This window comes from Citrus sinensis, chromosome 6 (genome assembly GCF_022201045.2).
Source record: "Citrus sinensis cultivar Valencia sweet orange chromosome 6, DVS_A1.0, whole genome shotgun sequence".
Taxonomy (NCBI): domain Eukaryota; kingdom Viridiplantae; phylum Streptophyta; class Magnoliopsida; order Sapindales; family Rutaceae; genus Citrus; species Citrus sinensis.
Window position 1 is genome coordinate 11,537,594 of NC_068561.1, and position 26,131 is coordinate 11,563,724.

At 35.9% G+C, this 26,131-nt stretch overlaps 2 protein-coding genes across 4 annotated transcripts; both read left to right on the top strand.

Moving 5' to 3' along the window:
• Nucleotides 1-6,741: 6,741 nt before the first annotated feature.
• Nucleotides 6,742-12,715, top strand: LOC127903000 (uncharacterized). Its single transcript, XM_052443430.1, has 5 exons — nucleotides 6,742-6,761; nucleotides 7,471-7,507; nucleotides 8,252-8,488; nucleotides 8,698-8,745; nucleotides 12,019-12,715. The coding sequence occupies exons 1-5, from the start codon at nucleotides 6,757-6,759 to the stop codon at nucleotides 12,556-12,558; spliced, it is 867 nt and encodes a 288-aa protein (XP_052299390.1). The 5' UTR covers nucleotides 6,742-6,756; the 3' UTR covers nucleotides 12,559-12,715.
• Nucleotides 12,716-13,782: 1,067 nt separating this feature from the next.
• On the top strand, nucleotides 13,783-20,298 carry LOC112498549 (uncharacterized). 3 transcript variants are annotated; one of them, XM_025099577.2, is made up of 12 exons: nucleotides 13,783-14,116; nucleotides 14,335-14,392; nucleotides 14,535-15,246; nucleotides 15,386-15,523; nucleotides 18,276-18,464; nucleotides 18,555-18,784; nucleotides 18,922-19,006; nucleotides 19,122-19,214; nucleotides 19,308-19,394; nucleotides 19,490-19,627; nucleotides 19,725-19,916; nucleotides 20,025-20,298. In XM_025099577.2, exons 3-12 carry the CDS (start codon nucleotides 14,899-14,901, stop codon nucleotides 20,136-20,138), a joined length of 1,614 nt encoding a protein of 537 aa, XP_024955345.2. In that variant the 5' UTR covers nucleotides 13,783-14,116; nucleotides 14,335-14,392; nucleotides 14,535-14,898; the 3' UTR covers nucleotides 20,139-20,298. The 3 variants fall into 3 exon arrangements, with proteins under 3 accessions (XP_024955345.2, XP_024955347.2, XP_024955348.2); XM_025099579.2 differs by having other exon boundaries at nucleotides 18,558-18,784; XM_025099580.2 differs by having other exon boundaries at nucleotides 13,783-14,095.
• The last annotated feature ends 5,833 nt before the right edge of the window (nucleotides 20,299-26,131 follow it).

The following is a 26,131-nucleotide window of genomic DNA, read 5'->3' on the forward strand; positions in this document are numbered from 1 at the left end:
ACGATTTAATCTCTTGATCGAATCTGATGTTCCATGATCGGGATGCTTGCTTCAATCCATAAATGGATCTCTACAACTTACATACCATGTGTTTTTCGCCTTTTTGTATAAATCCATCTGGTTGCTGCATGTAGATGTTTCCTTCAAGATGCCCATTAAGAAAGGCAGTCTTGACATCCATTTGCCAAATTTCATAATCTAGCACTGCAGCAATAGAGATCAGAATCCTGATGGATTTAAGCATAGCAACCGGAGAAAAAGTTTCCTCATAATCGATTCCCTCTTTCTGAGTAACCCTTTGGCTACTAATTTTGCTTTAAATGTTTCCACCCTTCCATCTACTTCTCTTTTTCTCTTGTAGATCCACTTGCACCTTATAGGGTTTACCCCATTTGGTGCCTCTACAAGTTCCCAGACTTTATTGGAATACATAGATTCCATTTCTTGATTCATGGCCTTTTTCCAAAATTCAACATCTCTATCTATTAGAGCTTCGTTGTAACTAGTGGGATCTTGTACATGTTCATCTGAGATAGCCGTATAGGTTTCTCCTAAAAGCATGTATCTCGCAGGTAACCTAGTTACCCTCCCACTACGACGAGGTTCTAAAAGTGATGGTTATTAAGGGTTAATCCTGTGTTGATCATCTGGTTGTTGTTGTTCTTCCTGTTCTGTAACAGGCGTTGAAAGCTGAGCATCAACCTGATCACCTGACAGTTCTTCAAGAATTACCTTACTCTTAGGTTTGAAATTATTCATATAGTCTTCTTCGAGGGAAGTGAAATGTGTGCTCACGATCACTTTCTTATCTTGAGGACTATAAAATAAACCTCCCCTTGTTCCTTTAGGATACCCCACAAACATACAAACCTCAGAACGTGAATCCATTTTGTCTGCCTTTGGTTTCAGCACATGTACTGGTGATCCCCAAATACGGACATGTCGTAAACTTGGTTTGCGACCTGACCATAATTCTATTAGGGTTTTAGGCACTGACTTGGATGGAACTAAGTTCAAGAGGTAAATTGCAGTTTGCAGTGCTAGTCCCCAAAAAGAGATTGGTAATGACGAATAACTAAGCATAGATCTCACCATATCCAAAAGAGTTCTATTTCTTCTTTCAGCTACCCCATTTTGTTGTGGTGTTCCCGGGACAGTCAATTGAGATATAATCCCATTTTCAACCAGATACTCTTTAAAATCTCCTGAGATAAATTCACCACCTCGATCAGATCGAAGTTTCTTTATGTTCTTATCTAATTGCTTTTCTGTCTCAGCCCTATACTCTTTGAATTTCTCAAGAGCTTCAGACTTGTGACGCATCAGATAAACATAACCGTATCTTGAGTAATCATCTGTGAAAGTGATGAAATACTCATAACCTCCTCGAGCTTGTACATTGATTGGTCCACATACATTTGTATGTACCAATTCAAGTGGTACTGTTGCACGTACTCCTTTGGCCGAGAATGGCCTTTTGGTCATTTTTCCTTCTAAACAGGATTCACAGAGTGGCAATGATTCATTTTCTAATGGACTCAAGAGCCCATCTTTGATCATTCTCTGTATCCTATTTTGGTTTATATGACCCAAGTGTAAATGCCAGAGGTAACATTAGTTGGAAGAAATATTTCTTTTCTTAGATAAATGTGTATGCTCATCATTATTGATCACTGTGTCATGGATAGAATGGATCATTGGACTTAAATGATATAAATTATCTTCCAATGTACCAGAACAAATAAGTCTCTTATTATGAAAAATAGAAACAAAGGATCCAAAATTTATAGTGTACCATTGCTTTGACAAACAAGCTACTGAAATTAAATTCCTCTTAATGTCTGGAACATAAAGACAATTATTCAAAACTAAAGTCTCATTATTAAAAGATAATAAAACAGATCCAGTCTTCACTGTTGACACGAACTGTCCTGTCCCTAACTGCAGCTTGACGCTTCCTTCACTTATTTTTTTGGTTTCCTGAAACCAATAAAGTGAATTACAAATATGATTAGTTGCTCCTGAATCCAACACCCAAGTGTCAATAGGATTCTGAACTAAACAGGCCTCAATTACAAAAAGATTTCCCATGCCTAATTTCACAATCTTAGGGCAATCCTTTTTCCAGTGACCTTTCTGTCCACACTTAAAGCATTTGCCTTTCGGCTTGCCATCTTGCTTGGTAGATGGTTTCTTTTTCCCAGCTTTCTTCTTACCTTTGCCTTTCGGCTTAGGCCCAGAAGATGAACTTTTTTTAGTAATATTTATGCTTCCTAGAGATTTCTCAGCACGATAGATCTCTTCAGCAGAATGAAGTTCGTTCATCAATTCAGTTAAGGTCATGTTTCTTTTGTTCATGTTATAATTGACCTTAAACTCCTTGAATGTTTCTGGTAGAGATTCTAGCACCATGTCAATCTTTGAGTTATCATCGATTTGTGCTCTCTGAATCTCAGCCTCATTCAAATAGTCCATCATTTTAAGGACATGATCATGAACTCTTGTGCCCTTCCCCATTTTACTGTTCATAATTCCTTTCAGCGCTGCTTGTTTCGCTGAGCGAGTACTCTGCCCGAACATCTGTTGGAGACTATCCATTATTTCAGTGGCAGTCTCCAAGTTCTGATGTTTGGTCTGTAGAATATTAGAAATCGAGGCTAAAATGTAGCACTTTGCCATTTCATTGGCCTTTTGCCATTTCTCATAAAGCCTCATTTGATTTCTATGAGCATCATCCGCTGGAACTGGAGAGCATGGCTGGGTTAAGACATATTTATAATTTTTAGCAGTCAGGACAATGAATAGATTTCTTTTCCAATCTATATAGTTCTCTCCAGTGAGTTTGTTTTGACTCAGAATAATAGTAAGTGGGCTCAGGGAAGACATTTTCTGAAAAATAAAACATCCATGCATAAATAATTTGAAATAATATTCACAATAAATGACAAAAATGCATAAAACCATAAATGCATTTTAATTTATTGTAACGATAATCTAGTTCCGCTTTGACAAGCTATCCGGTGGGAAAGTCATGTCTATACTTACTAGACCCAATTACCCATTGGATTATTTACTTTCATGTAGAGACATGATAAATAATTATCGTTATCTTTTTTCTGGGCCTAAATTTGTTAATAGAGCTTCGTTGGGAAGGTTAATAACAAATTTTAGTTGAGTGTATAACCATTGTTTCAATCTACGTATTTTTCATATCAATAGTCACCGTTGGGGTGAACAATTGATTGAAAAATATTTCAATTTTATCTTTAAAGAAGTTCACCAAATAAAATATCTAATATATATACCCTCCGAAGGGAGCATCACCGTATCATGAAGTCGAGGTATATATATAATTTTATTATTGAACTAACAATGGAGCCCGTGGGAAAATTATCTTGAATTTTCCCTCTCCCACTCAATATTTTAAAATTGATTTTTCCTTTTTAAAACATACATATTGTTAATTGCATGCTTCCTATAATATTATCTAGATGATATCAAATATTATTAAGCATACGCAAATTTCAAACAATAGAATGAAATTCATTATTAATGAATGACATGTATCATTATGCATAAAGTGGCACTACCTATTCTATATGACATGTTATCATGGCATGTGATCATCCAAACCATAACATATAGAAAAACAATTAAATAATCTTAATTCATGACTTCCCTAATAATGAAAAATACATTAACCCTAAGCCTAATCTTCATTGGGCTTCTTGTCAATGTCCATCTTCGATAAACTTGTCTTTGTTAATGGACTAGGGGAAATTAGGCTTTTAAATTTATAATTGGTCCAATTTTAATTTTTAAAGGAAATAAATAAATAATTAAAATTTTTTTTATTAAAATAAAACTTTTGGACCAAAAATAAATTTAATGTATTTAATTTTGTCTATGCATTTTTAATCCATTAAGCCCAATTGAAATTGGGCTTAAAACTATGATTCATTAAATCCAAAACTATTTTTGGATTTAAATGCAAAAAATTAAAACGTATCTGCCCAAACAAAAAATTATGAAACCATAGGGCCCTCTATGATAAAAACCATGAAACCCTAAAATCATATTTTTCTTTCTTTCTTCTTCCCCAGCCGCCATCACTAGGGCAGCCACTGTTCACAATTTCCAGCCATCTCCGACGCCGAACCACCCGCCGCCATGTTGCTGGAAACGCACTAAACTCGCGCACGCAACTTGCTGCTGGCTTCGATAGCATTGCTTCCAGCTGCAGCACATGCAGCGCGCGCCGCTGGCCATTGCTGGCCGCGCGCGCTGCTGCAGCATGCCCTGGTTTGCTGCCGCACGCGTGTTTTTGCGTTGCTGGTTGGTGGCCGCCGCTGAAAAAAAACAAATTCCGGCTTCCGTCGCTTTGATCTCATTTTCCAATGATGAATTACAAATTTCCTATGCCAATTTTGGCTTACAAAATTTCTATAACAGTAAACTAAATCAAGAGGGAAACATGGTGATAAAAGACCACCCCTCTTGTTACAGATCCAAATAAATATTACAACGGAAAATCTAACCATGAATCAAGACAACCATAACATGCTTTATTCATATATTAAACAAATAATATATATCTGAATAAAATGTGCCACTCTAATACATAAATTTCAAGATTAATTTCATACGAAATTCTTATATATTAATATGAGATGGCTCTGATACCAATTGTTGGGGAAAAATCAGGTTTTTAAATTTTTTATAAAACCTTTTGAAGATCGCTCTCATATAATATATAAGAATTTGTAATCTAGAAATCGTACCTTGAAAATCCGAGTTGGCTTTTCTGCTGAAGTGATTTAGGCTCCTAGATCACGATCCACCACCACCACTCCTGTTAGATCACGATCCGTCACCACCACGCTTGTTAGATCACGAATTGTCACCAATGATCTTCCAGGTTATGACTCAGGTTCGATTTGCACTTGACGTGTGGACGCCTTTATCAATATCAAAGCAACTAGTACGAGAAAAATTTTCTCTCAACAATAGAGAGAAAAATCTTTTTCTCTGATCTGTATAAAATGACTTCTTTTTTTATCTTTTGAGAAAATAAGCCTTATATATCTCTCTTTAGTGAAAACCATAGGCTCCAAATAATGCCCAAAATAAAACTCACGTTACTTTTCATTTAATAGGGGACCCACCATGTAAAATAACATAAGGCCCCTTACACATAAGCTAATTAAATGGAGCCTCCCACTAAATGATATATTTAGGCTTTTGACCCAAATAGCTAGTTATCTTGCTTATTAGTCCAGTAGTGGTGCAGTTAATTAAATGAGCTAACCCAGGAATCATTTGGGAACATACAATAGTGGCTATAACAATTAGACCTGTAATTATACTAGCCTAATTATTTAATTCCAAATCTACTCCACTAAAAGATTGGAATTGACTTCCATAATTGTATGCTCGAATAATAATTCGTCCCAAGCCACATTGATTTCTTTACTGCACAATCCTTTGTACCACATCGTTAATTAAATTGATATCTCAACTGTCCAATCAATTTAATAACATCTTATTCCTTGATCCTTACTGGTTTTCTCTAATGATCATTTTTAACATACTAAATATGTTGACATACCCTGGCCAGAGAATTCTATAATCAAGTGCTGAAAATCCATCAAGAGATGTGTTGTACAAATTCTTTATTATTAATCCATAACTCCAATACTCATAACTGCTTCCACTAAGATAGTGGGTAATCTTGACCACAAGGATGTGTCGTGCCCATTGGTAACTCAAATGGAATAACAATTACAATCATGAAATCATAATTAACTCAAGATTAAGATTACAGTAAAATCAAAGCCTATGAGATTTAATAAGTCTGACAGTTATTACAAAGTTAATTAAATCTCATATGTGATCCTGTTCAATGTAGTCGTACTACATAAATAAATTCATACATGATTAAGACAAATCATTTAATGAATTTATTACAGTCTATACCTAAATAAAGTGCCCAACTTTGTTTATCAACTGCGAACTGAATTTATTTAATCATAAGATAACTTGTATTTATGTCTTCTGTGAATTCACATGGTGATCACATAAATACATATAATATGATTAAATGGACTTTAATACAAATATTAATGCAATTAAAATATTTGAATGAAATATCTCATTTATTTTATTAATCAGAAAAATTATTTATTACAATTAAATAAACACATATGCTTTTAAAGAGCATATTTTCCCAACAGTTTGTTGATTGACACCAAACGTGGCAACAAGGTCGTTGCTTTTTACTTAAAAAACCCTTATGCTAGACTCACTCTACTGTACTCTCATGGCAATGCTGTTGACCTTGACCAGCTCTATGACCTATTTGTTCAGCTTAAAGTCAATCTTAGAGTTAGTGTCTGTTTGGTATGGCTTATTTAAGAGCCATAACTGCTTATTTAATCGTATAAGTACTTTTTAAAATTTTTTATAGTGTTTGGTTATTTTTTTAGTAGAGTTTTTTTAGCTTAAATAAGCTAATTTACCTCTACTAGCAAAAGCTCAAAATTTGAGCTTTTGAGAGTAGAGGTTAGAGAGTTTTTCTAAAAATATATAATATTAAAAATATCATACAGTTTAATGGTTCAAAAGTATTTTTTTTATTGACAACCAAATACCCAATGACTTTTTGTCCAAAAACTCTATTGGTATAAGCTCTACTGCTATAAACTCTACTGTTATAAGCTCTATTTAATAAGCTGTACCAAACGGAGCCTTAATCTCATGGGGTTAGTGAGTTACTCTTTCTTTTGAAACCATATAATCTTATTTGTGTTGTGGGGATCTTGTTTTAAATGATATGCTTCGTCCAACATTTTTTTTTCTGTTAAAGAATCAATTTTTATTTTGGTTTTAGATCTGTAATTTAATTTTCATATTAATGGTCATTCGTTGTATTTGCTGGGTGATTGTTTTTCTGAGTTTTTGATTTTTTACAACTGATAAAGTGACAGTAAAGTAAATTAGGAAGGCTGGTTTAGTTTTGTTCTTGTTACCAGTCTTTTTACGCCTTTTCTTGTTCTTTGTCTTAACTTTTTCATTTTCCCCTGCATAAAGTAAATGATTTATTTTACTGTTTTATTTGGATGAGATTAGATTTATAACCTATATAAAGGCTTTATTTCTTAGATTTTGTGCCATTTGAGTTCTGTGACGCACAGCTTTCACTTTATATTGTTCTTGTTCACAGAGAACTGCTTTTCTTTGTCATTTCTGGCACTCTGTTTTTTCCATGAGCTAAATTTTGAAGAAACATTATCTTCTTCTTCTTCTTCTTCTTTGTCTTATTTATCTTAATAGTAATTTCCTCGATATGTGAGATTAACAACTATTTCTATAAAGCATTTTCAGATGTAGTTTTCGATTTTCTGCTTCTATTTTGCCATTTTTTTAACGGGGTTACATTTTAATCTGAGCCATCTAAATTTTATGGTGCAGATATGACTATTCTGGCTATGGAGCCTCTACTGGCAAGGTAGGTCGTCATTCCCACAAATTCTCCTTTATTGTGTCACTGCATTATTTCTTCTTCCTTTTGAGCATTATTGCAGGCTTTGTTGCATTGCAGCTTTGGTTTCTGTGGTTTATATGATGCACCTAGGGAACAAGAATCCACCACAGAATCTAAAATCGTTGATGATTCAGTAACTAGTTGCAATGGGAAAGTATTGTATTTTCGGGAGATTTTGTATATGTATAAAATAAATGTATGTTGGGAAATCATTGAAGCACCATTATAAATACACCAATATATGGTTTTTCACACCACATTGGCAGTTTAATTGTAAAATGATTGCTTATTGCTTTGAGACAATTCGTGGCTATGATTTGGATGAATCCGGCATGTGATGCTTAATTTGGTTATAAAGTACATGATTATCTGGGTAGAAACCTATCTTTAAATTGAAGGCCACATTGTTGAATCTCCTGATCAGATTCATGTTTAGCTTTAGTTTATAAATCCTCTTCACTTGAATGAAAATTGTGGATGCCCTGTTCCTTCAATGTCAACACTCTAATGTTTAGCTTTAGTTTATAAATCCACTTCACTTAAGTGACAATAGCAGATGCCCTGTTACTTCAATGTAAACACATAATAGCAGGCTTACAAGTAGAAGTGCTTTTTGTGGTTTTGCTTTTCAATCATATTACTCCTTGCAGCCTTGTCATGTTGATTGCTATAAGTAACTAATTATCTTTTTCCTTTATAATATTACAGCCAAGTGAATCCAATACATATGCTGATATAGAGGCAGTTTACCAATGTCTTCAGACAGAGTATGGAGTAAGCCAGGAAGATTTAATTTTATGTGGACAGTCAGTTGGCAGTGGGCCGACGCTGCATTTGGCATCTAAGTTGCCAAGGCTAAGGGGTGTTGTTCTCCATAGTGGCATTCTTTCTGGCCTTCGTGTACTCTGTCATGTAAAGTTCACATTTTGCTGTGACATATACAAGGTATGAATCTGTCATGGTCAGTGTAGTTTGTAAAATAGATGTCAAGCGTTCTGATTTTATGCAGTCTGCCAAAGGGTATATCATTATCCCGATATGCTAATGTTTGGTTACTAATGAGAGTGTTTAACTGACTAACTTATGTTCGAGCTTTAGGGTTTATGCTATTTCTAGTGCAATGTCTGAGCCATTCATTGTTCTCATTAATGCAGAATATCAACAAAATAAAGAAGGTGAAGTGCCCTGTGCTTGTTATACATGTAAGTTGAAATTTTAAAGCTTTCTAAATCTTGCAATTTTCCAGTGTATTTTCCTTGTCTTGTTATGGTTTTGTTTGGAAATATGCTCATAATATCACTGGTATTCTGAGTTTGTAAATTGACAGTTTGTTGTTTTCTTGAATTAACATAAAATATTTCATTCTGTCCTTGCTTTACTGAGATTACCTGATTGTCTATGAAATTAGTAATGCCTACATCCTTCCACTGGTTAGAAATTACTTGTTGAACTTAACTTTAGAAGAAAACTGATGTACAACTTTCTGCAGCCGTTTGAGAATTATGAAATTCAAGCTGAAACTTATGTGAATTCATGCTAAACTTGTCCAATTCCATTAAGTATTCAAGGCTTATTGACCTTGGTACTGTTTCCACTTAATTTTTCAGTTGCAAATTGCATTGGCTTCTACATAGCTCAATAAACAATTAAGCAACGGTTTTGGATGATGCCTTCCATATTTCTTAAGTGAGAACAACAGAATTGTCCTATCATCCAGGTTGCTTGCCAATAAACAGAACTGTTTCTTTAAGACACATTTTTCATCAATACAGTGTCTTGAAAGGATTGTTATATTGTCGGAGATGTCACATTGGTTGCTTATTTAAAATGACCATTACCAGTGAAAACAATTTTCTAGATCGCTTCTTCTGGACTCAGATTTATTGGTTTCACATGCAACATTTATGTTGTTGCATTCTATAAAATTGCCAGGAAATTGCCCAAGTCTATGAAAAGCATAGAATATATTCTTTAACTCCTGAATACCAGTATTTTCTGTTCTTTTCCTTTACAACAAACCGATAATCCAAATATATATAGAGGGAAAACTGCTTGTAATTTGGATTATCAATGAAAAATTTTGCTTCTTAATCACTGACATCTTTATACCACAATAGGACCAATAACTACTTCTCTAAATTTTGTGGCAGCCAAGTTTCAAAAGAAAAAAATTTTCAACTGGAGCTCTCTGCCCAATGTGGCATCGTTCTTGTTCCCTTTGTACAAAACCATTATGTTACGTGGGCTGGATTGTAGTCTCATAAACAGTTTATTGTGGAAATGTAAAGTGATAGTTCTTTTGAAGCAAATAGATTGCTGAAGGAAGGTGGTGAGTGAACCATTAATTGTTTGCATAATTTATGATTTAACTACATGATTTTAGATTTAATTAGTTCTTTGCATTTTAGTAAAGTTATTAGATATAAGCTCAACAATAATCCTAAATTTCAGTCCTGATTCATTGTCTCATGATATGTATGCTTTCTTCACCTTTCAGCTATATTGAGAGCCTACGTCTTTTTTGTAGTGTTATACACTTTGCAGGAGTTAAGTCTTTGTGATTATGCTTAAGTGGATTAGCGTTGATGACTGGTCCTCTAAAGACTTGATTTATGCTGTTCTGAATTAAATCGTGGGTGTCAAATCTTTGTTTAGACATCCACTGTTCAAGTCCAATCAGAAAGTTAAGATTGTTGCTACTGTGTTGTTCTGTTGATTGTTCTTGCAGTAATGTGTATACGTTAGGTTTGCTTGTTTACAATCTCCCTGCATTTCTCAAAGATGTGTCTGGGGAAATCTTATTTCTGATGGAAAAGATGATGCATTGTGTTTCTGTTAGGGCAATTATTTGTTTGCTTGACTGAAGGAATTGATCAGGTCTAGGGTTCACATTACACACGCTACTGTAAAATCTAGGGCCCCTGAATACTGATCAAAATTAAATACACTTGTAATGCTGATTGAAAAGGGAAAATGGCCCCATAGCAAAACAAGGAAAATGGCACTTGGGGAGTTAAAAGGATCCCCTTTTTCCTGTAAAGAGGTTCCCGCTTTTTTGTATGTTTGTTGTGACTATAAATAAGTGGTGGAAGAAAAAAGGAAAATGATGCATCAAGGGTAATTTTGAATTTGATGCTGTTTGTTGCAGGCTTCTTTGATATTAGTTTCAGGCTGGAATTATTTGCATCCGAGTGAGTGATGCTCTGTTTTCGTACCTGTTACATTTGAGTTTTTCCAGTGTCTAAATTTGGTCAAATTTAGTGTGCTAGGCTTCTTTGATTTTAGTTTCAGGCTGGAATTAATTGCATAGGAGTGAATGATGCTTTGGTCTTGTACCAATTTCATTGAGTTTTTTCTAGTTTCTAAATTTGGTCAATTTTAGTGTGCTAATAATAGAGGTCAAAGTGACATCAGCAACTATTCTCTGGTAGCCTTAGTATTCATTGCTTAGACCCAAGAATTTGTCATGTACTTAGTTTCTTTTGCCTCCCGTCATCACTTTACCTTACTCTCTTACTAATTATAGCTTTGGATAAAGTGTTAGCTAATATAGAGCTATGAGTCGCCATATCTGGGAAGGCGGGGTGATTATGATATGAAAAGAAAATAATTGGGGAACGAGATATATAAGTATCGCTAAAAGGATTGAATATAACAGAAAATTCCTAATTTCTGTTTTAGCTAATATAGAGCTATAAGTCGCCATATCTGGGAAGGAGGGGTGATTATGATATGAAAAGAAAATAATTGGGGAACGAGATATATAAGTATCTCTAAAAGGATTGAATATAATATAACAGAAAATTCCTAAATTTCTGTTTTACTGAATGTTTAAAAAAGATAATCTATAATTATCTCCTGAACTTGTATTGCATCCTATGTTTGAATATCATAACTTCTAATATATATATTAATACAGTTGAATGAGAGTCTCAATACTTGGGCTCAAATTATGGTAAGCACCTACAATTTCATGGAGCAGCAGCCTTGGGCTTATGTGGCTAGCAAATATTGGGGTAGTGAGATTATGAGTTGCACCAACCCTCTTCTAATTCTAAGCCTAGAAAATGTATTTGTTTTGTGTGCATACACACTCACATGTGCGACCTGTTGCAATACATTAATCTCTCTTTCAAACATGCACTGGCAATGCCATAATTAAGCTTATCGAAAGATATAATAATGTAAAGCCTTCCAGTCTCTCATCTGCAGTTATTTAGTCGTCTTGCATAATACCAACAAATTTTTGAATAACTTCCCTGAAATTCTCATCAGTCTGTATTAGTAAATACCGGAAACATATCCTTTGAGGTTTGCCTTTAGAGCTCGGTATAAATCAATTTGTTCTTCTGCACTATTTTGACATGCATTATGGATAAATTGCTCCATTTTTAACTATCGATGGTTGATTTATCTTTATTAGAACTGGCTTTTTATGATCAATGATTAAATGGGGCTGGTTCTAAATTTGACAGGGAACAGAAGATGTTGTGAACTGGTTGCATGGAAATAAACTCTGGAAAATGGCAAGAGATCCGTATGAGCCTTTGTGGATTAAAGGAGGGCACTGCAACTTGGAGCTATATCCAGATTACATCTGCCACCTTTGCAGGTTTATTCAAGAAATGGAGAGCATGAACACTAAAATCCGACTTAATAAGATTCGTCAGGAACTCCATTTACCAATAAGGTCCAACACCAACACAGGGTCTGCTAACAGGTGCTGTAGGATTAAATGCTGCCAACCCAAATGCCAAGAATGTCCAAAACTTGGCTGCACGAAATGTTGCTGGAAACCTAAATGGCCAAAATGTTGGATACCAAGCTGTGTCAACTGTTGCCGGTGGCCTAAATGTCCAAAATGTTTGAGACCCTGCTGCTGCATTCCAAAATGTTTGAGACCCTTCTGCTGCACTAATTGTTTTAACTGGCAATGCTGCTGCACTAAGTGTTTTAACTGGCGATGCTGCTGCATCGAAACAAATAGTGGGTTAAATGGAAAACAGGATGGGTAATGGTGATAATGTAGCTGTATAGACAATAGATTGCCGAACTTGCTAACACCTCTTTATTATTGTGTAATAGTGTACAAAACAAGAGGAAGTAGTTAACTGATAATTTTATTAAAAACAGAACAGTTTAATGTTATCAAGATATTGGTGGATTCTTATAGGTGTTATATGTTTTATGTGAAGTCTGTTGAAGTTAGTTTGCAAATTGAGTTATTCCAGAGGCACATTACATTTTACATATGTTTTGCTATTAGGTTTGAAATATTTCTTAATTTTCTAGTTGCATGTCATAAAAAATGGTAGCATTCACTTTGAATGCTTTTGCGAAACCTGAGTAATGATATCAACTCGTATTCTCGTACAAACTATTGTGGCATTGATGAGTGAGCAACTATATTATTAGCGGGTGCCAGCGAGTTCTATTAGCAAAATCTCTAGAGGGGAAGTAAGATTTACTAGTTTTAAACTTCGTTCGCATATATGAATTGAGAATTTAGTTTTTATTATATATATTATACCTATATAAAAGTTCACAACATTTTCATCGAACCTAATTGGTAATCAGTAAGAAAGTGCAAGAAAATCAGAGTAGATTGAGTTTATAAAAAAAGAAAAAAAAATTGTAATGTTACTTATCTAACCACTAACATCCATCCGAACCACACCTAGACCAAAATAAATTCGAAAAAAAAAGTCAATATGAAGAATTTAAATAAATTTAGTTCGATTGAGGTTAGATGGTGGAGTGAGTACTATTTTTGAACAAATTTATATTAGATTTATAAAGTTGAAATACAAAATTTACATCTTAATTGATGTGTTATACATTAATTATTATTATAAAATTATTTTTATTAACAATAATAAAAGTTATTATTTTTATGAACCACATGACGGCCATTATATGGTGACACTTCATTTTGAGTACAAAATTTTTGTCCTAATCCTAACTTCATAATCCTAGTGTTATTACTTACAGTTTATAGAGGGAAAATTGCTTGTCTATTTTAGGCTTTTTTTTTTAATCTTAAAAGAAACTGCCATAATTTACCTTCCTGAGTAAGTTAACTAATTAATAAATTTGAAGAAGCTGTTACTAACAGTTAGCTGATCTGAACCGTTGGATTAGAAGACAAAAATCCAAAGGCTGTGGAAATAGACCTTGGAGGAGGGGTAAAGAGGGAGTGGACAGGGTTTAAATTAAGAGAATTTATTGTCGGTGAAAAATTTCAGGCTATTGTGGCTTTAATCAGTAAGGAGGAAAAGATTAAGAAAGTATGAAAGCTTAGCTTATAGGAAGCGCTAGCTAGCGGCTAAAGGAGAGCTGTTATTAATTATCATGCTGGAAAATGAGTAGCTCATGGGAAGAAATGACTAAGAAATATGAAGCAGTTCTACGTAATGATGATTTAAGTGTAATGGAGGTGCCATCATTGCCAAACCTAAAGCGTAAGCCAAGTTGGCATGAAGCTGGTGACCATGACCACGACCAAGGCCAAATTAGCACAGATGACACCCAAGGCAAAAGTTGTAGCACTACGTATGGTTTTATATCTTATTTGTAAGTAATGTCGATCGTGATTGCAAATTATTATTATCATTTTTTTTTTGGGATATGGGTCACGATGATCATGTTGACTATAAGTTTGCCCCCAGGGGGCTGTTGAGTGGCTTTCAAGTTCGAGCATCTATATTTGATTGGTGACTAGATTTCGAAAATTTTGAGAAAATAGGGAAAAAAAATTGTTGATTATATGTTTACTTTTGTGGTTTATGCAGTGGAGAAGCTGTTCAGAAGATAAAGGCCAAGGATGCAAGAGCGCGCATCACCAATGAGGTGAGTTTAAGAGGGTAAAAAAATTTATGTCAAAATACAAAGTGCAGTGAAATTATTTCGGTAGTCTGTTGAAAATACCAAACCTTTTGTGATGCAACTGGCGGGGTTAACTAATGGATATATTGTAACGAATTTAATGCAGATGAGAAAAGAAATTGGAATGGCCTTCAGGAATCTGCCGCCTGGAAAGAAGTGCAAGTACACACACGTAGGCCAGGGAGCGGTGGCGCATGTTAAAGGGGAGAAACCGAAGTTTGTATCAAGGTGTGTGCCGGAGAGATTTGCGGTAGTGGTTGCCAACCCGACGGCGGAACAAAAAGCTGTTGCATGCTCTTTGGGATTTGGTAAACTTATTGAGTTAAATTGTGGTCGGTTGAAAAAAAAATTATGTGATTGGTTAGTAGACAGGGTTGATATTGCAAGGTCCGACTTTATTAGTTCACGGAAAGGAGTTGGAGGTTAGTCCACAGAGTTTTGGGTATGTAAAGGGGATCTCAGACGGAGGAATGCATGTGGAATTAAATGGGGACATGAAAGAAGTTTCCGGATATTTAGATAGGTTTGATGCAACATCTAATGGTATAAACATTAAGAAATTGGCTGAAATGTTACGCGAGTCAAAGCAAGCAGATGATGAATTCAAAGTCATATTCACACTATTTACACTTCATTCAATGCTCTGTCCGACTGGTGGAGTGCATATATGCCCGTCCTTCCTATTGTCGATCAAGGATGTTAACACAATCAGGTACAGGAATTGGGCAACCTTCTGCTTTGGTAGGCTTATGCAAGGAATAATGAGATACAAGCAAGAGAAACTTGGACATATAGGTGGATGTTTACTGTATCTGCAGGTAAGGTCGAATGAATGAGTTAGCCCTTTTGCTTTACTATTGACTTTTGCAGATATCTATTTAATTTCTTAAGAACTTGTATGAGGTGGCTCAATTATATCCAATGGCATAGTGTAACGATTGATGCATATTCGCGCAGATCTTGTACATCAATTCTGTAGCGTATTGGAAAGTACAAAGAGACTCATCGATGTGTCCTGTTGGTTTATGGAATGCAAAGGAGATCAAAAGATTTATGAAGTGGTTGGAGAAGCAAGAAGGCATTGGGACGGACAAGGTATGGAAATGCTATGGCTTAATTTAGGTTGGTATATATATGGTAGGAGCTTAAAATAGTTGAGGTGATTAGTGCAAAACAAGGAGGAGCCTCTCTTGGCTTAAAAGCGGCCAGGCTTTTCTCTTCTTTCTTTTTTTCTTTTCCTGATCATTTGATTGTCCTAAAAAGCTCTTGAGTTTCTAAAATTTAAAAATACTAGCTTTTGCTTTCTTCCCTTATTTCTTTCTTTACCATTTTTCTCTCTCTTAAAAATCAGAGTTTATCTTTAAAAAAAAAAACAGAGTTTATCATTTAGGTTAAAATAATTTCTCTCATCTCCCATTTGTGAATTTCTTTTAGAAAGCCTCTGCTTAATTTGAGTATGTTTTGCTTTTAGCTTTATAATACATTATTGCATAATCTAAGAATTACATTTTTCTTATCTCTAAAATGTCTTGAGAAAACTGGGCAAACTAGTGTATTGATTTTGAGGAATTACAACTAAATTTTAACGTTATCTATGGAAAACATGACTTAATTGTAAGACTTGTTACTTGCTACGATCATTCACAGTGATTACTATATGTTTTATTTCATTTTGTATTTATCTTGTTGGTTAATTTTGAATTATCCTTCATGAATTGACTATCTTCACATTATTTTTTTTTAAAAAAATTTTAATTTACCCCCCAATTTTTATTAAGAATACAAGAAAAACGACCAAAAAAAAAATCATCAACTCACCACCATTTTTCCCCTATCTTTTGAACAAAAATGCAGATAGCTTGATGTTTTCAAACATAAGGGGATGATTTAAAATAGTCAATTCATAAGACAATAATCTAAAATTCATCTTTTTGGTTTTTCATTTTCTTTGATCTAATAATTAATCTAATGGTCAATTAATTTTACTTTATCTTAGGATTATGGAGTATTCTACTTCTATTCTTTAGGTTTAACCTTTAAGTGTAAGCTAGCTAGTATCTAAACTAGCACTATTATCAATAATTAAAGTCTTCAAAATTATTTTAGCAAATTGATGGATTTTGTTTGGGAGTTGATCCTTGAAATGCTAAAATTACACTTCAAAAATTAAAACCAACTTGTTTATCATTAATCCTTTTTATTTTGCTTTATTTCTTGTTACAAATAAGTTGAGTCGTATAACATTTGGTACTAGCTAGAGCTGGACAACAGATCAGGGAACAATCCGAGCGATGAAGTCACATACATAAAATGGCGGAATTTATGATTCCTAAATAAAAGGAATTTTCCAAAAGGAATCTTTTATACAAGATAGATGAAATATCAAGAGTGTGTGGGATAAAAGAAGTCATGCATCCATCAAGCACTAAAATTAGTTATGAAAAATACAGTACTCAACGACGAGAAGACTTTAGTTTCAAAATGGTCTACCTTGAGGACAGGGTATTTTTAAGACAATGATATCCTTTAATCCTAGATAGTTTATTTTCATTTGTATTTAACTATTTATCCTTTTCGCTGTTATATTTATACCTTATCCCGTATTTTACTCTTATTCTTTAGTTGTAACTAGTTACAATTTAAACAAGCACTATCAGCAATAAGTTTCTTCATAACTATTTTAAAAGTTAGGTAAATTGTATTTGGGAGGTGTTGGTTCCTAGAAATGCCAGTAAACCTCGAATCAAACTGCAAAACATGCCTTCCTTTGAGACAAAATCTTTAAGGAAGGAGTATTAGTTGTGCAATAATAATAAAAATCTAGCTTTGTAACATGTAGAGAAGATGAGTAGTAGGTTTCAGACTTTCAGGATATATATCACACTCGTTTTCATCCTAAAATAATTCAAGAGGGCTTGAAATGCGTTTTAGGGAATTTTTTTAATGACGTTTGAGTATTATGACTCAGGACATTCTTTTAAGTAAATTAATTGTGAAAATTATTCAAAGCTCCCTTCTAAAGAAATATTAGACTACCATTAAAAGTCTTTATCAAAACTTAGACTGAGAGCACCATCCTGGACCAAAAATAGAATTATGCTAGTAGAATATCTGTACACTGCTAAATGTTCAATGTAAATTCGGAAGAAGAAAAAATTAGCAACATCGTACATTTAGAATGTTCTTAAATTATGACCGAATATAAACTAGATAAAACCACTGAAAGTAACATGTAAGGAGTAAGCCATGTATGGAATTTAAACCAACAAGTATTGATTGAATATATTTGGACGAAATTTATAATTTAATAATTTTTTTTTTTATGTATAAACCACCGAAAGTGCTATGTAAGCCACGTATGGAACTTGTTTTATTTTATTATTTTTTTCAAGCCTCAACTAGTGAGACAACTTTATTGAAGATAATTAATAATATACGTACGTGTACTCAAGGGACATAGATGAGATAAATTTATTGAAAATAAATAATAATATACTCATGCTCAATGGGACATAGTGAGCTCTATCCCAGAAAAGATAGATAGCAAAATATTAAAAAGAAAAAAGGTAGAAAGAACAATTTTAAGAGAAGCAATAATGGGAAAATCTATTAGCATCATCAGAAAAAAACCTAGACATCTCATTAGGTGGATTAAAGTGACGTATGGAATTAACACCATGTATTTAATGAATAAATTTTGATGAAATTTAGAGTGAAGTATTTTTTGTTTATGTATTGAGCGTCCTGTAGATTGATAATATCTGGATGGAAAATTGTTGTTGTTGTTGTTGGCATTTTTTTTGTTTGTTTGTTACGGCTGATAATCCTAGGAATACGGTAAATGCAGGTTGCATTGGGAGAGAAAATAAAAGGAGGTGAGAGAGAAAGTGGGGAAAGTAGTAAAGTTGTAATTAGAGAGGCTAAAAAGAAACAGAGCGGCGAAAAGGGCAGAGCATGGTATGCAGATGTCGTCTGGTTGTATTCCCGGATCCATCATATCAATCAAGTTACTGCTGAGATTCTTGAACACATCACGGTGATGAAGTGTCATTAACAAAATTTATGAAACGTGTGTACTCGTAGAGACAATGTATTGATGGATGTATTGTCTTATTGAATGATGCAGCAGGATTTAAGGATGTGTAAGAAAATGAGTGTGTCCTCAACAGGCAAGACTCCAATGAAGGAGGCTGCGGAGATGCTGGTGGGCTTGGCCAACAGTCCACCCATAGAGGAGACAAGGCCATGTACTCATTTTACCGGTTTCAGGGTTGGGCCATTTGTGCTGACGCAACCTGTGTCTGATGTCGAGATGAAGTTGATTGAATACATGATGAATGAAGATCTGGACCAAGGGTAAGGAAAATGAAAAAAAAAAGCAAAAAAAAAGTATGAGTTACTTGGATGCTTTTGTTGATAATTTATTTTGGTTTGTTAATCTGTGGCGGGTGTTTTTATTGTTTAACGTGTTGTTTATAATTTTTTATGTATAGGGAAATTATCGTGCAAACAAAAATGAATTGGTTGAGTAGGATAGAAATGTTGTCGCTCTATCCAAAAAGATGGATACATGGTGCGGTGAGTGAGCGTATCGAGTATATTAATTTTTGTGCATGGTGTCCAAAGGTCCATGATATGTTATTTGAATCAGCTAGTGCTCTCATTGTGCTGAAATTCATGGCTGCATTTGCAGATAATTTCGGTGGTGGCTGAGACTCTTTCGAATAATGAAATGAGCAAAGGGGATAAAATGAACCACAACTGGTTCCTTCCAACCTATTTTGCTGTATGCAGTAGTCGTTTTGATTGATTTGGAAATACTGTGTTATAATTCATTGTTGGCTCATTTCATGTGACCTTATTTGTGCATTGGACTCAGCAAAAGGTTCTGCATGAAAAATGTGATATCGAGAGCCTAGACCGAATGAGGGACTTGTTTAAGCATAACCTGGCATTTTGTGAGAAGGTATATGTTGTGATAAGTGCAGCATCTTGTGACGAGCAAGTTAAAATAATTTTATGTCGCCGAAAATATGAGCGTTGATTGATTTTTATGCGCAGATTTTTGTTTCGATAAATCATGGGGCATCTCATTGGTATGTTGTCGTTTTGGATATACCAGGCAGTTCTGTTTTGATATGGGATCCGCTGCCAAGTGACATGAGAAAAAACGCTTTGGTAGGAGATGCGAAAAAAATCGTGAGTAAAATTGATCCTAGATTTGTAATGTATAAATTGTTAAAATTCAAGAGGTTTCTTAACTGATAGTGTTTTGCGTGAAATTATGATGTTGCAGTTGAGGCCGCTTGATGAGCTTTTGATGGTTGATATCAGACCTGCTTCCGGTTTCGGAGGTCTCTATTTTGAGAGTTTTCGTGTGATGCAAGGTACTACAGGGCTTTCGAGACAACCAAATGGATATGATTGTGGCCTTCATGTCATTCGGTTTATGGAGTGCCACGGCAATGTACGAGAGCTAGACTTCAAGGTGAGTGGCCAAACGATGTCGTTAAGTCAGTTGTATTAATTATTGCAAAGGAGGTTATTGTATAATATTTTGCTTACAAAGGAAAGAATTAATTTTGTAAATTTACAGCATGATTTGGATGAAGCTAGGAAAAACCTGGCGATTCAGTTGGTGAATGCCGAGGGCAACATGTTAAAGGTCAATGTGATGCAAAGTGCTTCGCAGTTTTCATTCGCGGAATGAGGCCTAAAAGACTAGGAGTACTAGAAGGTCGAGGTAGGGTTTGCGTGTGTATGAGAAACCTTAGCCTAGTGTACAATGTTTTGTGCCACCTTTTGCAATATTTTTTGTATCATGCATGCATCTGGATCACATTAATCTATCTTTCAAAGCTTTAACTGACTATCGATGCCATAATTAAATCTAATCGAAAGAGATAAAGGGCCTCTTTTTGTTTTTCTTCTCATTGTTTATGCTCACCTGTTACACAAATCAACTAAACATGGTATTCTTAGAATTGTGTGGTTTTGATTTTGTTTCCTGTAATACAACTAAATAGATTGCTGCAGCCTATATTGTTTGCCAATTTGAGCAGCTTTTTTGAGCAGCTTTTTTTATTTATCCCCAACAACTTTTGTTTTTTTCCCCCCAAAAGACCCAAAAATGACTTCTTTTTTTTTTTTTGATATAAAAGGGAGCCAAACAAGGCTAGACCGAAACAAAACGTGGGAAAGCATTCCCGTACATGTCATAAGTTAAACACTTAATAACACCATTAGGAGGGTTGTGGAGGACATGAAAACCAAGAGGTTGCCTCATTGCGAAATTTGCAAGAAAATCCGCTGCAAAGTTTGCTTCACGGTAAATGTGGCTAATGCACACATGCCATTCTTTGTTGATGAGCCTTCGGATACTTTGAATCACATAAGAAAATTTGTTTGGGTTATTGTTCGTGTCTGCAAGAAGACCAGCGATGCACTTGCTGTCAACCTCAACCAACAACGACCGAATTCCCATCTTCCAAGCCAGGTCAAGACCATAGAATAAACCCCAAAGCTCAGCATTTGTAACCGAACTAATTCCAATGTTCGCATAGAATCCAGCAATCCATTTCCCATTTGCATTTCTTATCAAGCCCCCTGTAGCTGCCATGTTCATCTTTTTGCAGGCCCCATCAGTATTCAATTTGAAAACATTTTCAGGAGGTGGTTTCCACCCAAAATATTTAACCATCTTTGAAGCTCCAGGCTTGATCAAAGCCATCATGGTTTTATGGGAATTTTCAGCTCTTGTCATAATATCTAAAGTGATGTTTTGATTGCTCCTCTGTACATTGTTAAACAGAGCTTGGTTCCTCCAAAACCACAACCGCTAGATTGCCGTGACAAAAATTACCGACCAGTCCACTCCATTACAATCATAACAGTTTGGCTTTAGATTAGTAAGAATCCAATCTTCTAAGTTTAAAGAGAAAAAGCTTCCACGTAAGCTACACGGGACTATGTCTAACTAAATACGCTTGGTTGCCACATAATCTCTAAGGGCATGAAGAGAGTCTTCCACGCAAACTTTACATCTCTCACAAATGTTTTCTGCCAAAATATGTCTTCTAGCGAGCTCAGCTTTGGTCTTTAACTTGTTTTGAATAGCCAACCACAGGAAAGTTTTTAAACTTTGTGGCCCTTTCCAGCTCCAAATAAGATCCCATCTTGGTCCACTATGTCTGGAGACTCTGCTTGAGATATTTTGGTAAGCTGATTTCACTGTAAAATTTCCTTTAGTCGAGAAGCCCCAAAATATGTGGTTCGTACCCCCCTCGACATAAAGAGGCATAATGGCAGCAATAGCAAGCACTAAGCTGTGAGGAAGATAATTGCTAAAAGCATCCTAGTTCCATTGCCCATGATCGTTCACATAATCCCTGATCGAGTTTTCCAGCATATTACTCGGCATCGGCATCACAACATAATCCTTCAACATGACATTTTGCATAACCCAGCAATCTTTCCAAAAATGAACCTTTGATCCATCAATAACTTGCCAACAAATCCCCTACAAGACTTTATGCCACACCGTGCCCACAGCACGCCACACATAAGATCCGTATCTTGTAGGTAACTCTGTGAGGAGGTTATCGTTCTCAACTCCATATTTAGAGCATAACACTTTAATCTGCAGGCTAGTAGGGGACACAACAATATTCCACCTAATCTTCATCAACAACGCCTCATTGATGTGGCAAAGATTTTTTAATCCAAGCCTGCCTACCATTTTAGGTTGACAGATTCTTTCCCAGCTAGCCATGGCCATGCTATTCCTCCCGCTATTTCCACTCCATATAAATCGGCGAGAAATGCGATTGATTTTTTCTTGAATGCCTCGCGGAATCATTGTGGTTTGCATAGAGTAAATTGGCAAGGCTTGGATTACCGCTTGAGTAAGGGTCAGCCTTCCAGCAAAAGAGAGGTGCTTCGCATTCCATCCTGATAGCCATTTATCAACATGATCTAGGACCTCCTGATAGGTTTTATTGGTCACCCGACCATGAAGAAGCGGCATACCCAAATACTTCCCCAAGTCTTTGGAGATTGAGAACCCACTTAGCTCACTAATTTCCTTTGACACCGCAGGTGCCACATTTTTTGAGAAATATAAATGAGTTTTTTCTGTGTTAACTTTCTCTCCAGACATGTTACAGAAATTCTTGAAAGTTTTGATCACCACCTTCGCTTGATCAGAGGAGGCTTCTGCAAGGAGAAGAAGGTCGTCAGCAAAGAAAAGGTGGGTGAGGGGTATACCATTCCGGGACAGTCTTATGGGTTTCCATCGATTCTGCTGCACTTCTCGATTAATGATATGGCTAAGTCTTTCAATACATAGCACAAAAATGTAAGGAGAGATTGGATCCCCCTGACGAATCCCTCTAGAAGTCTTGAAAGATTCGGTCAGCTTGTCATTCCAAAGAATTTGCATGGAGCCGGAAGTGATGCACTCCATTATGATTCGTATAAAATTTGTAGGAAGACCCACAAAATCCAAAGTCTCCTTGATAAACTCCCAACTTAATCTGTCATAAGCTTTTTCCAAGTCTACTTTGATAGCCATAAAGCCTCGTTTGCCCCATCTTTTGTCTCATACTATGAATAACCTCCTGGGTAATAATAATGTTTTTGGTGATATGCCTTCCTGGAACAAAGCTCATTTGATGCGAACCTACAAGATCAGGGAGAAAAGTTTTTAGTCTATTAGCGATAATTTTAGTGATCGTTTTGTACATAATTGTGCAAAGACTAATTGGCCGGAAAGAGTTTAAACTAGTTGGATTATCAATTTTAGGAATAAGAACGATTACTCAAGAAATCTTCAGGCACTGTCCCTCCATTGAAAACATCTTTGATTTGTTTGCAAACTGACTTTCCCACCACCTCCCATTGAGCTTGGTAAAAAATAGCGTGCAGGCCATCCCTCCCCGGTGCCTTTAACGGTTTCATGCTGAAAATAGTGTCACAAATTTCCTCATCATCCACCGGTTTTTCCATGTCATGGTTCCTCCTAGATCAATGCAAGGAAAATCATTAGGGATATAGTAGCTCTCAATAGAATTATTATCAGCCGTGTATAACTTGGTAAAAAAATTGATGGCATGAGCCTTAAGTTCATCCTCATCCGAAATCCATTGGCCCTTATCATTTTTCATCCAGACAATTTGGTTATGTCTTCTCCTCGTCATTGTCCTCTGGTGGAAAAAGAAGTATTTCTGTCTCCAAACTGGATCCAATCACATCGAGATTTCTGAAGCCACAAGAGTTCTTCTTGATTAAGAATGTCGTTAAGCTCCTTGCTGAGCTGAGTTTCCAACTTTACCAAATTATCCGAGTGGTGACTCTCTAGAGCTTTTTGGATTCCATTTAATCTACCTAAGATATTTTTTTTCCACTTAAAAATATTTCCAAACTCATTCTTGTTCCAATGGTCAATTTTTTCAATAAACTCCTTTACCGAGACATTATAATCCACGTCATTCTTCCACACCTGAGAAACAAAGCCCGAGAACCGCTTGTCAGTGAGCCAAGAAGCAAGGAAATGAAAAGGTTTTAACCCTCTGTTTCCCTTACTCTCATTATTCAAAATGAGGAGAATAGGACGATGGTCATACCCCAATCTTGGTAAATGAAATACTCGCGCCTTGTTAAAAGTGTTGAACCACCTATCATTGCAAATGGCTTTATCCAAGCGCTTATAGAGGGATCCGCTTTTCCAAGTAAATTTTGGTCCCGTATAATGGAGGTCGCAGAGGCCGTGATTGTGGAACCACTCTTGAAAATTTTACAAGGTTGGCTACGGTTATTAGTGCTTCCTTTGCTCTCTGAGATTGAAAGAATAGCATTGAAATCACCTGCTAGCAACCAACGACCCTGAATATTCTCAGCCAAATAATTCAGATCATTCCAAAGAGAGCTTCGGAGAGAAGGGACAGGACTTGCATAAATCGCTGTGACCCAGGTGATTAACCTTCTTTTATCTGACACTTGGAGGTGAATATATTGCCTATGGTTAATGAGGATAGTGACATCTAAACCCGCTTTCCATAGAAGCCAAATTCCACCTGAGAAACCAGCCGCCTCCACACGATGGGAATGATCGTACCCACTATGACGAATGAAGTCATCCGCTTGCACTCCACTAATCTGAGGTTCATAAAGAGCCACAAGTTGAGGTTTATAACTTTGAGTAAACATCCTGAAAATTTGTCTAAAGGACTGCGAGGCCGCCCCCTGGCAATTCCAAAACAAGAAAGACAGATTCATTATATAACAAAAATGAAAGAGAAGGATCGACTTACTCCAAAGGCTCAAAGCCTTGCTGATTAACATTCATATTATCCGCCTCAACAAAAAATTGAGACTCTTCTAAGTTCTCCAAATCATCATCCTCTGATTCCTCCATATACTCACTGTCGGATGATTCCTCCCCCACATTTTCCATGTCTCTATCTCCTATATCAGGAGGCTCCTCAATTGGGTTTGGTTTGTGAGGGATTGACAAGGGGGCCTGAGAGGTTTCATTTTCAAAGTTGTTTTTTAATATAATTACTGAATGATATTTAGGATCCAGCGACGTTGGGATTAAAGTTGGTTCAAGATGATGGGTTCTAGATAACTTAGATTTGTTTCTTGAGATATTTCTATCCATGGCCTCGAGGGGTTGTTGCTTTGATGAGCTGGGATCATTTGTGGGGGGGAGGGGTCTAGTGTGTATTTCACGTAAAGGTATAGGTGCAGTGTGTTTAGGTGTGTCAGTCTTCTCATTTCTGGTCACGAGTTTTCTTTTGCTCCCAGCCAGCTTCGTTTGGGTGGGTCCTTTAGAGTCACGTGATATCATCATGTCCTTGTCTTTGGTCAGATCAACGGTCTTCTTGTGGTTATCCATGGTGGAAGCCGCATTTGAACTCACCCCAGCATCATTTTCTAACCCACTTTCCTGATGTAAAACACTAAATCTGGAGCCTATCCTCTGTTTCCCAAAGCTGTTTTGATTCGGCTCCTTTGCATCTACTCTTCCCTTATTTCCTCTATAATTTCCTCTCCTAGCCACGATAATCCACGGGCCAAATTTTGGATTTTCCAGATTAACTACCGCCGGCGAGACCTCTGAATTTGCATTGGTATTTCCACCTAGAGCCATATCATTTGCCTTTTCCCCTCTAGTTTCCAAACTCAAAATATCTGGACATGAGGAAGAAATGTGTCCATACTTTCCACATCCAAAGCATATTGTTGGGAGAGCTTCATATTCAATCCTTTGGATTCTACCATCCAATAAAAATTGAGAGATTAAAGGACTTCCAAGGGATACTTCAACTGCAATACGGGCAAACTTCCCTCTTGTGGCCAATTTCGTATTATAATCAATTTTGATAACCTTTCCAATGACATGTCCTAACATTCTAATGATTTTTTTATGGTAGTAGTGTAGAGGCATACCTGGAAGCCTTATCCGTGCCGTGATTTTGTCAATATTTTCATTCGAGCTGCCGAAATGAGGCGACCATGGCTGAACAGTCCAGTAATGTCCCGCAACCAGCCATGGCCCTTCTGTAAGAACAAAATCAACATCGCTTTCCTTCCTGAGCTTAACGAGAAAATAGCCATTGTCCAAATCTATAACAGAGTATCCCTCAATATTTGGCCACAAGGTTTCCAGCCGTGAGCAAAGTGCTTTGTATCCAATCATGT